Consider the following 14,607-nt stretch of genomic DNA (forward strand, 5'->3'; position numbering starts at 1 on the left):
AACCAATCAAAGTTTTGTCAGATAATTAAAAATTGTATTAAAAAAACTGTTGCTTTGTTTCTTTTAGCCCTATGCATTCACCTATACTTATTTAGGGTTAGTTCACCCAAAAATGAAAATTCTGTCATTTATTACTTACCCTCATTCTGTTCCACACCCGTAAGACCTTCTTTATCTTCAGAACACAAATTAAGATATCCATAGGCCTCCATAGGGAGGAAGATACATAAAGGTACTAAAAACCTATCTAAATCGGTTCACGTGAGTACAGTGGTTCAATATTAATATTATAAAGCGACGAGAATATTTTTGGAGCGCCAAAAAAAACTAAATAACGACTTATATAGTGATGGCCGATTTCAAAACACTGCTTCAGGAAGCATCGGAGCACAGATGAATCAGTCTGTCGAATCTGCTGTTCGGAGCGCCAAAGTCACGTGATTTCAGCCGTTGGCAGTTTGACACGTGATCTGAATCATGATTCGACACACTGATTCATAATACTCCGATGCTTCCTGAAGCAGTGTTTTGAAATCGGCCATCACTAAATAAGTCGTTATTTTGTTTTTTTGGCGCTCCAAAAATATTCTCGTCGCTTTATAATATTAATATTGAACCACTGTACTCACATGAACCGATTTATGTTATTAATATGTTTTTAGTACCTTTATGGATCTTGAGAGAGGAAGTGTCCATTGCTCCCTATGGAGGACTCACAGAGCTAACGGATTTCAACTAAAATATCTTCATTTGTGCTCTGAAGATTAACGAAGGTCTTATGGGTGTGGAACGGCATGAGGGTAAGTAATAAATGACTTTTCATTTTTGGGTGAACTAACCCTTTAAAGTTAGAAACATGCACATGTCCTTTGTTACAATGTCATTTTGCTTAGTTTGCTTGTTTCCAGTCTCTTTGCCTTGTGATTCAGCCTTGACAAAAAAACTCACACTTACGTATCAAACAAAAACACACACTCAAAGACATGCAGAGGGAGCTCTTATGCACCTGTTGACAACCATGAAAGACTGGCCTTGTTCCTCGCTACCACGAACCAGCAACCAAGAACAAGAGCAACAACGAGACGCACGCTCAAATAAACAAGGAGAAAGCTTACAGTAAACATGGAATCCTGCCAAAACCACTGCGTCCCTTTCACACTCACACACACCCGTGCATGCATTGCAAATCCTTCAGCTTCGAGAAAGAAGCAGCAGGCCTCCACAGAAGAGTCAGGCAAAACTGCTGTGTACTTGCTTTCTCTCTCTATGTGCATCTGTCTCACTCCTCACTTCAATAGGTCTTGATTGACAGGACAAGCATGCACCTATGTCGCATGAAATGTGCATCCCTGCAGGCCTTTGTCTGGTCTCTGAACACATGTTCCTGTAACAATGTGCATCTTCATTAGCCACGACTATAGAAGTCTCGCGGTCTGATATTTGATCTTTCATTTTCTCTAAACAGGGTTTCCTCCACAAACCTCAAAAATAAAGGCTAAAGTTGTTTTCTTGTGATCACACCACACTAAGAGTATGTTGAATGATACCAATAATTTTGACATGTGCAGTATTGTGTACTATAAATACTCCAAGAAATTAGTACATCAAATATGGAAGTTGGATTCTCTGTAGTGGTGATGAATCATAACAATTATGATGTTTAAACGTCCACTGTAAACGTACTACACTGGACTATTGTTGTATCACATTGGCATCGATAAGACAGTCCATTTACATGAAAATGTTTAACTTTTCTGTTTGAAGATCAGATGACTGTTTGTATATATTTCAATGACTTCTTATCAGTTGGCACTGGATAGTTGAGCGCTGAAGCATATAAATGAAGCAGCTTCAGTGAGATTAATAAACAAAATCCAACAGTGATTCTAACTAACACTTTTTAGTTAACTTTACTTAATGTCTTAACTGTAAAAATCTAGTAATCTGTACTATTCACATACTATACCTTTTTTACTCAGAAAACACAAGTTATGATTAATTGATAAGTTGAAGTACCATTTTCTCAAGCAAAAAATGTTTTTTGAGGCAGAGCAATTCTTAATAGACTTTTCACTAATTTCCTCCACTTCCGCAGTTATTTTTCTCTGTTTGCATTCACTGATTTCCCAAAGTCATCTTAAATGTTCAATTGCCAGTACAACTGAAATATTTGAAAGAACATCACATAAGCTTACTTCATAAATTAATGTTGATGTTCCTAAATGTTTTCGTTTGAACTCACCATTATGATGATCAGTGTTCATTGTGGTTGGGCAATTGGAACTTCATTTGTATTATAGTAATTCTCTTCCTTGATGCAGCGTATATGCTTTTTTTAAAAACAACTAATTAGATTTTACAGTGTACTTAAAGACTCAGTTCTTCATGAGAAGCAAAAAAAAAAAAAGACCATATTTTAAGAATAGTCATGTCTAAAATTTTAATACTTGTAGATTATGTTGGCATGACTCTTCTCATATAACAGTTTAGGGAAAATGCTACAGGTATAAACAATAAATAATTTAATCAAAATATATCCATCCACAGGTCTCGCATTTCTTCTGCAGAAAGGCATTTAGGTTGTAAGCAAGCCTGAATTAAGTGAATTAGTGACTTTTTCTGAAATAATTGTGTTGATCCTTCATCTTAATGAGCTATTAAAAATAAATAAAAACAATGTCTGAACATCAAACTCTAAAAACTCTTAAAAGCCTATACTACACACTTATTGATGACCTGAATTCATGATCTTAATTTATGCTCTGAGATCAGTTAATACAAGTTGTCAGGTTACACCTATATAGACTGCTTATAGATTAAATGAACTTATTTAATAATCAATACTGAACTGACTTCAGCTGAATAACAGCTGAAATGCATAATTTTCCTGTTATCACTGTAAAGCACTATATAAATAAAGGTGACTTGACTTGATCTATACACCATTCATCCATGCAGCAGTTCTGGCCCATACCTTGACGCTTCCCTTTTTCTTCTCTCAAGCCTTCCTTCTTTCTTAACGTCCCCTCATCGACCCCCCAACCCTGTTTAGAACAAAGAGGCCTTTTGTTTCCTAATTGCCCTAAGCAGATATTCGTCAGGCATGGCTACACATCGCTGTAGCAGTTAAAGAACCCCTGGTCGATCATTCTCTTCAAAATGCTCCTCATCTGATCTCTAAAAGATAAGTTAACTGATAGTCTGCATACCCATATAAGCCTTTTCACAGCTTAAAAATAGTCCCCACATGTACATGTGCTACATGTGAGAGCACCATATTCACTTGCCCAGTGTTCCCAAAGGACCGAAAGTATGAAGTACTCTTTATCTTAACAGTCTTAAAAGTACCATCAGGTTGCATCTGAATATGCATACTTCCTTAGTATATAGTAGAAGAAAAACAGTATGTAAAAAGAGAAGGATGTCCAAATTCACAATATTCATGAAAAGGTAAGTGAAAAATACCCGGATGAGCCTACTACTTCTGAGATTCTGAAGTGCACATCTAATGGACACTTTACTATCCCATGTGTTAGGGTTAGGGTTACTAAAAGATAACTTATTTACTAAAAGATAACTTATAAACCATTTAAAGTCAGACCTACTGTGAGCCACAAGGTTGTTAATCAATTATATATGCTTTAGCTAAAGCCGTCAGTATGCATTTTTTCAAGTTTTTAAAAATAATCGTATTTAAAAGCGGAAGTAACTATTATCCAGGATGCTGCAAAGAAATCTGAAACAACTGAAACAAGAAAATTGTGCTAAAATAAATTTTTAGCACCTGCCCAGTCCCATATGAAGCACTGTGAATTATGTAATCAAGTCAGTGTCCTTCAATATTTGTGTCTATATGCATATTTTGCAATAAACATAAATATGTGGTTTTTATATACACAAACAAAATCTTTACATTTTTCTGACGTTTGTAATACATTTATGTCTTTCGCAATGCATCATTGTAGTTCTTTTCCCTCATAAAAGCTGCTTACACAGTCTTATAACACGCTTGTAACAAATATGTTTTTGCTTCAAATTAAAGTTTGCTATGTTGTGATTCACCTCATAGTTGGTTAGTTTTGGTCATGGCTTACAACTCTTTAACAAAATCTTTTTAAAATGAATGGGAAAAATACTTGCAAAATTTAGGCCGCTGAAAAAGTGGGTGGGGACTGTTGCACCCTAATACACACATACTAATGTCAGGTTTATGTTCTGTTGTTTTCTTAATTGGATTGTAGCTCTGTGTTCCTGGTTTCTGTGTTTATTTCCTGTCTTCCTTAGCTGACTAGGGCTCTGCCCGAAATTACCCCCTATACCCTTAAATACGGCACTATTTGATATGACAGCCATTTGTAGGCCCTGTCCCAAATGGCACCCTAAACACTCACGGTCTTCCTACGAGTCCGCACTTTCGTGCCGTAATGCCGCTTTGACTGTCGGGAAGATGTCTTGCTGCAGAGCTCACACCAGTGCGGGGTCGGCGAAAGTGTGCATTGAGGGCACATATCACCCTTCTGAGACCTAAAATTGACAAATGGGACACCATACAGTCTCATATGCCTCGTTTCCACTGAGCGGTACGGTTCGGTTCGGTACGGTTCGGAGCGGTACACCTTGATCAGGCTTGCGTTTCCACCGCAAACAGTACCCTTACTTGATAGGCGTGGTGTAGCCGGAAAATAGTGATCGACGTCATTCTCACGCGAAGAAGAAAACGATATAGTAAACAACAATGGAGGACATACTACATCAAATCTTGTTCTTGCTTATCGGCTTGAGGCTGTCTGTCACAAGAAGAAGATGAGCTTTGCTTGCTGCACGCCAACATTCGGCGTTTCAGAATACCAAGATCGCAAAGTTCAGACGTCCATGCAGCAGCACCTACCAGCAAGCGGAGGAGAAAACCAGCGTAATTTAAAAACTATTTTTACTGTGTCATGAAATGTAGTTTTAAAAGTTTTTCAGGCGAGAATGTAGTTGTTTAAATCTCAAATCTGTGGTTAATTTATAAAGATAGCACCTATTTGAAAATTTGATCTGACGTTTTCGGAGTTCCAGGCGATCACCGGGCGCTCGGTGCTCATGTACCCAGCCAAGAGCAGCTGTACCTCAGCTAGTCCTTCTGACATTCGCCGCTGGCTCTGATGTCTCTGTAGTGGTTAAAAACAAGATATCATTCATCTTGTGTATAACGGGCAATCTTTGGTCTCATTAATTTATAATTTGTTCCCGGGCAAATCGTTTTGGCTGAGGGGAAAGTGAAGTTTTATAACTTTATATATTTATTTAACTTTACCGTTGTAGTGCGCTGTACGTTTGACTGAATTGTTTGCTTGTCTTTATTTCTTATTGTATAGCTTCTCATATTTTATTTATAATGGTTATTATTGATAATTAAAACTGACGTTTAACAAAAAGAGAAGGTTGTTTTGTCTTATTTCATTTTATTATAGGCTACATACAGTAAAGATATTCAGAGTACATATGCACATATTTCCTGAACCACACATTAATAGGTTTCATATTTTTTAAATAACAACGAAAAGAGGCAGGGTTGTGTTTTATATTGTGTTTTGTTATATAGCCTACATGAAGTGAAGATAATTAATGCACGCGTTGCCTGAACAACATTTGTGTGGCGCCTCTTGTGTTGTCATTTCCCTTGTAGCACGCGCAAGTGACGATTCTCTGTCAACCAATCAACGTTCTGCAGAGTGTAGCTCCACCCTTTTGGTACGGTACTGTTGTGCTTGGTACCCCAACGAAAGGGTCCCAAAAAAGTGGTACGGTACGGTTCGGAATTAGGGTGCCATTCACAACTTTTGACAATGGAAACGGCAAAAATTGTGTACCGTACCGTACCGAACCGTACCGTACCGCTCAGTGGAAACGAGCCATAGACTTAATAGACACGTGCACGCAGCAGCCATTGTAAGTCCACAAGACCGAAAGTGCTATGAAGTGTGCCATTTGGGACAGGGCCGTAGTAGTGTCCAAAACCAAAGTGGACATTATTGAGTGCACTTATTCAATCCCACAATGCACCGCAATAACCAGTATACAACTGATGTACGTTCAATGGCTAGAGAATACCTGTAATTCACTGTGAGAGTTGCACTCAAAATGAATTCCCGTGTCTGAATGAGCGGCCGCTGCTAAATCATCCATCCATCCTCTTTACAAACCACTAGTCCAATGTGGCTACAGTGTATATCATACAGCAGTGGTTCCCAAACTTTTTTGCTTGGAGTACCCCCTGAAGGGATTACCATCCTTCTGCGTACCCCCTCTCTTCCACTTCGACTGCAGTTACACCTTTACCATTAAGGGACAATATTTGCCCCCTAAATTGATTTTCCAGTGCATATTTTTACCTTTATGAATAACTTTATAAAATAAATAATGTTATAAAATAAAAAAATAATATATAAAAATGTTCAATAGAGAAATATGCAATGATGGTAAAACTAAGTAAAACTTTTAAATATTAAACTAAAACCGCCAGTAGGTGGCAGCAAGTCACTGTTTTTATGAGTGAGTCATCGAGTCATTCATTCAGTAACGAAGCAAGTGGCTATGAATGAATCATTGAATCATTGACTCTCACGATTCGTTCAAAGCCGCAGAATTGTTCGCGAAACAGAGACGTGTGTTGTAGTTCTGCTGTGGTTTCGTTAGAACTATTATTTCATTGCAAAATAGTAAATACAGACAGTACTGTGTTTAAAATGTAAGTTTTTTTTTGACCTGTTGTATAATAATGTCACGTTTGCAGTCATGTGGATATTTGGGAACAATTGCGTTCTTGCTTATTATCATCATTAAATACAAGAACTCACACAAGGTATGTTTTTGTATCGGAGAAAGTTTGAGTCTTATATCGAAATTAATCCATTATCTGTGTCTTTATTTGTTCTTCATGCGCGTAAAGTGCTAAATCCCTACTGTTACAAAGGTGCATTGTCGAGAACGACAGTAAGCGCGATTTAAGGCAGCAGATTCTGCACGCAATCTATCATATGCATGCTGCTTGTGTGGATACAGTCATTTTTTATTCCAAATGATGAGGTAATTTGATTAAATGTACTGGATTTACGACATTTTGGCTCGGTTTTAATATTATTTTAAGGTAGAATTAAATGAACTACTCAGCATTTGTTCGCGTACCCCCTGTTGTCACCTCACGTACCCCCAGGGGTACGTGTACCCCAGTTTGGGAACCACTGTCATACAGGTATAATTCCTTTTAATTCCTTGTTTATAAAGGTTTATACATAGTTTCCATGACAGAGTTCAAGATAAAGCTTTTCATCTTACAACTGGAGCTGCCAGTTTGCTAAATTTCAAATAATTATTAAATAGCAAGCACAAAGCGGCAGCCCTTCCGGCACACTCAGTGTCTAAATTCGCTCACTCATTTTTATTCACTCCCTCAAGTGAAATATTTAAGTGAACTAATGTAGGGAATAGTGAATGAGGATATAGAGGACGATTTTGGACACAGCCCTGGTGTCCTAGTTCATGAAGCAGTGTTTTCACTATGTTCTGTGGAAAAGAAGAGGAAGATGCCACCACTCAGACGCAACCTCCGCAGCCAACGACCACCATCTAGTCATCATCAAGTCTTGATACAGTGACCTCGTCCTGGAAGCCTAGGTGGAGCCACAGTGACGAGTGGCCAAGGTGGAGCCATGGTGCTGGAGGACTGAGGCTTCCACTGGTTCCCTTCAGTCCTTTGGCTCCTCCTCAGTTGGCTCCAACCAGCTTCTTGGATCTGCCTCGGGTTTTCCAGTCTCCTGTGTCTTCATTGGTCCTCACCCAGCTCCATGTCTCCTGTGTCTCTGATGGTCCCAACCAGCCTCCCTCTCCCACCTCCTCTACTCAAGACAGCCAGTTACCAACCAACAAATCGGATCCACCTCAGGTCTTTTAGTCTCCAGCTCCGCTTTGGCAAGGGGATCCCCTGGCTCTACGTCAGCCTGTCGAATAGTCACCTCCACCAGGCTCCCTCGTCCTTCCGGCTCTGCCTTGGTCAGTCGTTGCTCACCGGCTGCACTTCAGTCCTCTGGCACCCTGGCTCCTCCTCAGCCGCTTGTCACTGCTGCTCCGCCTAGGCCTCCAGGACCTAAGGTGTCGCCCGGTCTCTGTGTTTCCTCAGCTCAGCCTGGGTCTCCGACTCTCCTGGCTCCACCACTGGTGGTCAGACATCTGACTCCACCCGTCATCGGTTAAGCAGTGGGCCTTCATCCTGGCTGTGCTACTGGTCACTCCCTGGCTCCTCCCTCCATAATCTTTTCCCTTGGCTCCTCCCTCTATTGTTTCCTCCATGGTCCTTCCCTCTGCCAATTAGCCCATGAAGTCTTCCTCTCCCTATGGACCACCTTCTGCTTTCGCCCACCCTCCCACAACCACTAAGGTGTAGTTTTTGTTTATGGTGCCAGGAAGCATCTATCAGGAGAGGGGAGTAATGTCAGGGTTGTGATCTGTGGTTTTCTTATTTAGAAATTTAACTTTGTTCTGTTCTGTGTTCCTGGTTCCTGTGTTCTTTATGTTTTCCTTAGTTGACCTAGTTTCCTAGTGTGTGCCTGTTTGTTACCATAGTAACCTATTGTGTTCACCTGTCCCTCACTGATTCATTCATTTAGTCCTGAGTATTTATACCCCCAGTTGAGCTCAGTTACTTGTTGGCTGTTGTCTATGTTTGGTGCTCTACATTTGTGTTCTTTTTGAATTTATATTACTGTAGAAGTTTAGTTTTGTAAATAAAGATTGCTTCCCTGGATCCAAGCCTCTGCTCTCTCTGTGCCTGCATACTGTAACAACTATATAAAACATACTTTTTAAACAGCCACAAAATAATTACTTATTCAGAAGTACCCAATCAGGAAACCAATTCCATATAAAATAAAACAACTACAACTATTAGATATTTTACATATTTGAATTTTTTTTTTAAATAAATACTTTTGATAGTCCACTTTAGACATTCTGCTAACTATAAGTAACTTTTTAACTGCATGTCAACTACCAGTCATTAGTAGCTGTCTGCATAATATCTGCTAACACTTTATTTTGATGGTCCTACAACAGACATTCTACTGATAAATAATAAATAACTTTGCAAGTACATGTCAACTTGTTCTACTTACCCTAACCTAATAGTCTACTAATACTCTAATGAGAGTTAGTTGACATGTAGTTGCAAAGTGATTAGAGTTAACTGACATGTACTGTAGTTGTTAGAAGTTACGGTAACACTTTATTTTAGGGTCGTTTAACTAGTTGCTTATTAGCATGCATATTACTAGAATATTGGCTGTTTATTAGTACTTATTAAGCATATATTAATACCTCATTTTACATGACCGTATTCTACATTCTTAATCCTACCCAATACCTAAACTTAACAGCTAACGTAAAAACTATTAATAAGTAGTAAATTAGGAGTTTATTAAGGGAAAAGCGTAGTTAATAGTTTATGTGTTCCCTATACTAAAGTGTTACTGAAGTTACTTATAGTTAGTAGCATGTGTAAAATGGACTTTTTAAATAAAGTGTAACCTTTTTTCTTCTCTGTATTAATTTGATTGCAGAGTATAATTAAGCTTGGGGAAGGCGGTATATTATTATTAATTTATTCTCATTAAATATGTTTTACAAATGAAGAAACCAATTGTACTGTTAAATATTTAAAATAATAATTAATATTACTACTACTACTAGTAGTAGTAGTAGTAGTAGTAGTAGTAGTAGTATTTTATTTTATTTTTGTTAGTACTATTTGTTTCTTTATGTGTCAAACATTTAATTAGAATAAAATTCTGAGAGCACCTTTAGTGGTTGTTTAATGTGGTACTAGTAGTGGTACTAGAGGCTGATGGTGAGATGAAGGTGGCAGAAGCTCTAAACATGCTGCTCTGATAATACAAAGTGCCGGCAGACAGCAGTTAGAGAAGCTGAGCTTGATCCCTATGATAATGATCACACAAACCTGAGGTGTGCTCAACAGCCGAAATAACTAACACTGTGATTATGGAGAGAGTTTTGCTTCCAGACAAACAATACCATTTCCTTGTTAGATCAGTCTGAGGATTTGAGTCTAAATCAAAAGTACCAAGGTGACCCATCTAAAAGAGCAACATCACTACTGTCATAATGTCAGTTGACACTAATCCCATGTTGTGATCAGTTTACACGCTGGTCATTGAAGAATTAAACCCAAAGCATCTCAAGACTCTTATTTTAATAAAGTTCTTTCCCGAAAACTTGTTTATGTTCATACATGTTTAATTAGTACGTATTTAGACATTCACAGAATGCAGTCACTACAACTGGCATAATACAGACATTCATTAGTTAAACAAGTACAAATTCTAAAAAACTTTGACTACCCATTATAAGCCAGTCAACATGTTCTCATCATCTGACCAACAGTCCTGAGCATCAGAGTCCAGTGGTCATCCAATCAATATCATAAACACAGTTGTCATAGAATTTCCTCATTTATTTCTTCCCCTACCGCTAATCCTTTTAATTACTGCCTTACTCAATGCTAATGTTATTCACGATTAGTTGGTATTATGCTAATCTTCGACCCACATTCGGCAGGAGAGCAGGAGTATCGTCTGAAGGCCAGATTGCTGGGAGGCTGCATGCAGACTGACATCAGTCTCCCAGCTGCACAAAGCAAGCCAGACAGGGGACTCTTGCAAAAAGGAAAAAAAAAGAGACCCTCAATAAACAAAAAAGGGGGGGCCGTAGTGTGTACCTTAATGAACGACTGTTGGCCACAGGGATTAGCGATAAATGCTGCTTTCCTCTCTGCCTAGCCCACCCCAGCATCTGCTGACAGTGCTGACATTTTGCGCCGGTTTCTTAGTCTTGAGTGGTCAGCATTTCGAACTAAACCATGTCTGGACCTTGTCCTTGTTTAGATGCTTATGTCTATCTGCAGGTGAGTCCATGCCAGATCCAATGTGTTTTATATTAATTTTATATTAAGCATTACGAAAACTACTTTGAAATGTGTTATGTTCCAAATTCTTGATTAAACTCAGATATGCCATTGGACACTGGTTGAGAAGAATGAAATCTCCCATCTGTCAAAATTAAACTAAAGCCAAGGAGAATGTTTATTTGGATTTGATTATTTTACATAAATAGAGAGAATATTCAATGGTAAACACATGACATCTTTTCATTTCTTATTAATGTACACATATCTACTGTATAACATTCACGTATACTATAACATTTGTACTGAAAATGACTAAACATAAAGGTAGTCCCTTACTTGTATGTGCTTCCAAATTAATTACTGCCTTTTTATTTAATCATTTTCAGCAAAAATGATTAAAAACAAATCAGCATACTATGAAAAATTAACATTTAAAAAACTGCATAATAAAATACTACAATAATGAGTGTGTAACCCAAACTCTAACATATCTACAACCAGAAAAGACAAACATTAACTTTTCTAAAAGTAGAGAAAAAAATGGTTATTGCAGTTATCCTTCAACATATAGCCTCTTTAAATTATGTATACTAATTTCATTTGTATTTGTATTTGAGTTCCAGAGTTCACTTTTAATGGCTCAGACAGGATCCACAGTTTTTGTTTAGTTTTTGTTTTTTAAACACCAAATTATTGACTTCATAACTGAAAATACTAAAGTGTCATATTGGTTCCAAATGAGCAAAGTAAGTTACCACTAAAATTTGGACTTTTTCTGGAGCAAAAAAGGTGATAACATTTTTGTAGTTCTGAAACATTTAAAACGGTGGCTTAGAGGCATCCCTTTACACTGTAATTATTGTCACTCTCCTATGAAATAACACGATAATAAATACTTGACTCACAAGACAGCTAGCAGAAGGAAAAAAAGTATGACTCTTGATGCAAAATTAACATTCATAGTGGAATGAGAACCAGCAAGTAGCTTCATTGAAAGCGACGCTCAAACAAGAGGCTTTTGTCTGCCAGGACGGAAAATAGACAAACAGAGAGAAAAATGTCAACAAGTGCAGAGCAAGACCACATCTTGTGCGACAGTGTTCATAAGCTGCATGACCAAAACCAGGGAAGAAAGTCACGATCAGAAATATCAACTGAGCAGCGGCTGCAAGAAACATCATCTAGAATAACTGATTTCTTATAAAACTTTAAAACTTAGTTTTCATCTGAAGGAGTCCCTGATCATCTCCGACAAACTTTCAAAATCCCCTAAACAATGAAAATTGGGATAGACACCTTAAACTTGATTAAAAGTATGTTATAACCTGGCATAGATCAAGTATGTAAACAGAAGAGGGTCTCTGAAAAAAACCTTGACCTCCTGACAGTCAAACGCAGGGTCCTGACCTCACGTGACACCAGTGACATCCCTATACAACATGCGCTTTATTGATTATCAACACGTTAGAAGACTAGGAATATATAAAGCAGGATTACAAACAGCAATATGCTCAAATGAATAAAATGAAGTACAGCAATAAAAAAAGGAAGTAAATACAAAAAACAACATGTTATTACACTTTTACACAAATCACAAAAAGCTTCTGTAAAATACTTCTGTAAAGATATCAGTAAACTTTTTCAAATGATAAAACAATTCAAATTCAAACAACTGCTCGGCAAAACCTTTTCTCTAAGACATGCCATGAATCACACTGAAGGAGGAGTTACGTCACTTAAAAATTGGTGGGAAAAAAGTGAAGGAGAAAAAAAAAAAGCTCCAAAAAGCACCAAACTTACCATCCACCAGGTCCTGGCTGTCATGTCATAACATAGCTGCCATTTGATGGAGCTGTCTGCCGTTTTCCCAGCCATTCTCCCGTCAGTAGCTTTCATCAGGAGCAGCTCAGGAGTAGATAACACACTAATCAAGCCTTCATCAGACGCCACTCTCTCAGCCCCATGTAGGCCAATCCTTATCACACTGCATTATGGGAGGAAAAAAGTGTACGCGCACACACACACACACACACACATGCACGCACATAGCCCTGTGCTCTAGCGATGACTCCAGCCTCCAGTGCTGCCTGTAATGACAGGATCAGGATCTGAATCCCTCACACACACACACACACACACACACACACAGAGCCCCCCACCTCGGCCAGGGCTTTAATTTTTTAAGCTGTGCAGAACAGGAGCATGGATCTCTCTCTTTTTTTTTTTTTTTTTTTTGGCATCTTGAGCAGTACAACAAGTGGGCAACCAATAAGGTGCCTGTATGCGTGGATGCTTTTTAAAGTTTATTTGCATTTTCATCAGTTCTATATTGTTGATTTGTGGTTTTTGGAATCCCCCCCGAACCCACCCTAAAGCCATAAATACACACACACATTTTGCCCCCCCCCCTCCCCCGAACACTCCTCATTCTGTGTCGATGAGGGGAGGCCCAAATGGGAATTATATTCCCCAAACAAAGACTGGGGAGTTTCATAGACATGAGAGCCGGGCACGGTTCAGATATCACAGACTTATACAGCAAATGAGGGAGGGAGGGAGAGAGAGATAGGGAGAGAGAGAGAGAAGCTGGGAAGAAAGAAAGAAAGAAAGAAAGAGAGGCGCAAACACCAACAGGTATTCCAAGTCCATTCACTTACTAGCCTGCCATACTTACTTCACCGAGCTTTGAACGCCACTTTCTAAGCAGCGGAAAAAAACATTTGATTCAGAAGCAGCAAGAAAATTTAAACATCTTCTTTATTTACATGTAAAGAAAATAAACTGTGTTCTCTTTAGCCGTGGTGTCATGTTCTCAAGTATCACTGAAGCATTAGCATTAGCATTAGCATGTAAAGAAAGTCAAAAAACAATTTGAGCTCAAAGTCAGTTAACAGACAGTTTTGGTGTGAAACACCACAAATGTTTTTCATTGAGAGGAGATAAAATAAACACTGAAAAGCAAGTTCTGATTTCTAATAGAAAACATTACAAAGGCACTAATCTTATTTATATGTTAAATATTTGACAGTTGATATGAGTTTTAAGAATTAGTAGTCTGATGCAACATGGAGGGATGAATCTTGAGATGGAGAAGACAATGGGTTTATTGTTTCAAAATACATACAGAAGTAAAAGGAGTGAACGAATATTGAACAGTTTTCTGTTGAATGTGTTATGCAATGTTAGTAAGCCCACTATTAAACCAATTGAACTGTAAAGATAAGGTTAATTAAAAAAAATTGCATCTATTTGGGAAAAAAAGAAAAAAAGAGAACAGACAGTTTTGGCAAAAAAAAAAAAAAAAACTAAATTAAGAAAAACCCTTGCCTTTTCTGTATTACATCTTTGTCTTCATATTTATTTACTGTATATAGGACAAACAATCAAATGTCTGATTATTTGTCTTATATACAAAAAAAAAAAAAAAAAAAAAGCAATACTGTCAATTTAGCCTTTTTACTGTTTTGTGAAGCTTATTTTTTCCCAAGCTGACAGGCTTTTTCAGACTTTTGGAACTCCGGGTGCTTAATTGGATTATTCCATGACGTTCAGCATCTTCTTCTCATTTTAAATTTTATTAGCTGGAATATATCACTTTCAGGTCTGACAAAATTGTTTCCATTAAATCTTTACAGATTCTAAGAAAG

At 37.9% G+C, this 14,607-nt stretch overlaps 1 protein-coding gene across 5 annotated transcripts in view; it reads right to left on the reverse strand.

Moving 5' to 3' along the window:
• Positions 1-13,084, reverse strand: part of LOC125265611 (nuclear factor 1 B-type-like) — a 106,790-nt gene extending 93,706 nt beyond the window's left edge. For 2 of the 5 annotated variants that reach the window (XM_048185943.1, XM_048185940.1), the window contains exon 1: positions 12,761-13,084. In XM_048185943.1, coding sequence (XP_048041900.1) covers positions 12,761-12,856 — 96 coding nt within the window. In that variant the 5' untranslated portion in view covers positions 12,857-13,084. The remainder of the gene's footprint in view (positions 1-12,760) is intronic. The other 3 variants (XM_048185941.1, XM_048185939.1, XM_048185951.1) reach the window with 3 other exon arrangements.
• Positions 13,085-14,607: the final 1,523 nt, after the last annotated feature.

The sequence above is a fragment of the Megalobrama amblycephala genome, linkage group LG3 (genome assembly GCF_018812025.1).
Source record: "Megalobrama amblycephala isolate DHTTF-2021 linkage group LG3, ASM1881202v1, whole genome shotgun sequence".
Taxonomy (NCBI): Eukaryota; Metazoa; Chordata; class Actinopteri; order Cypriniformes; family Xenocyprididae; genus Megalobrama; species Megalobrama amblycephala.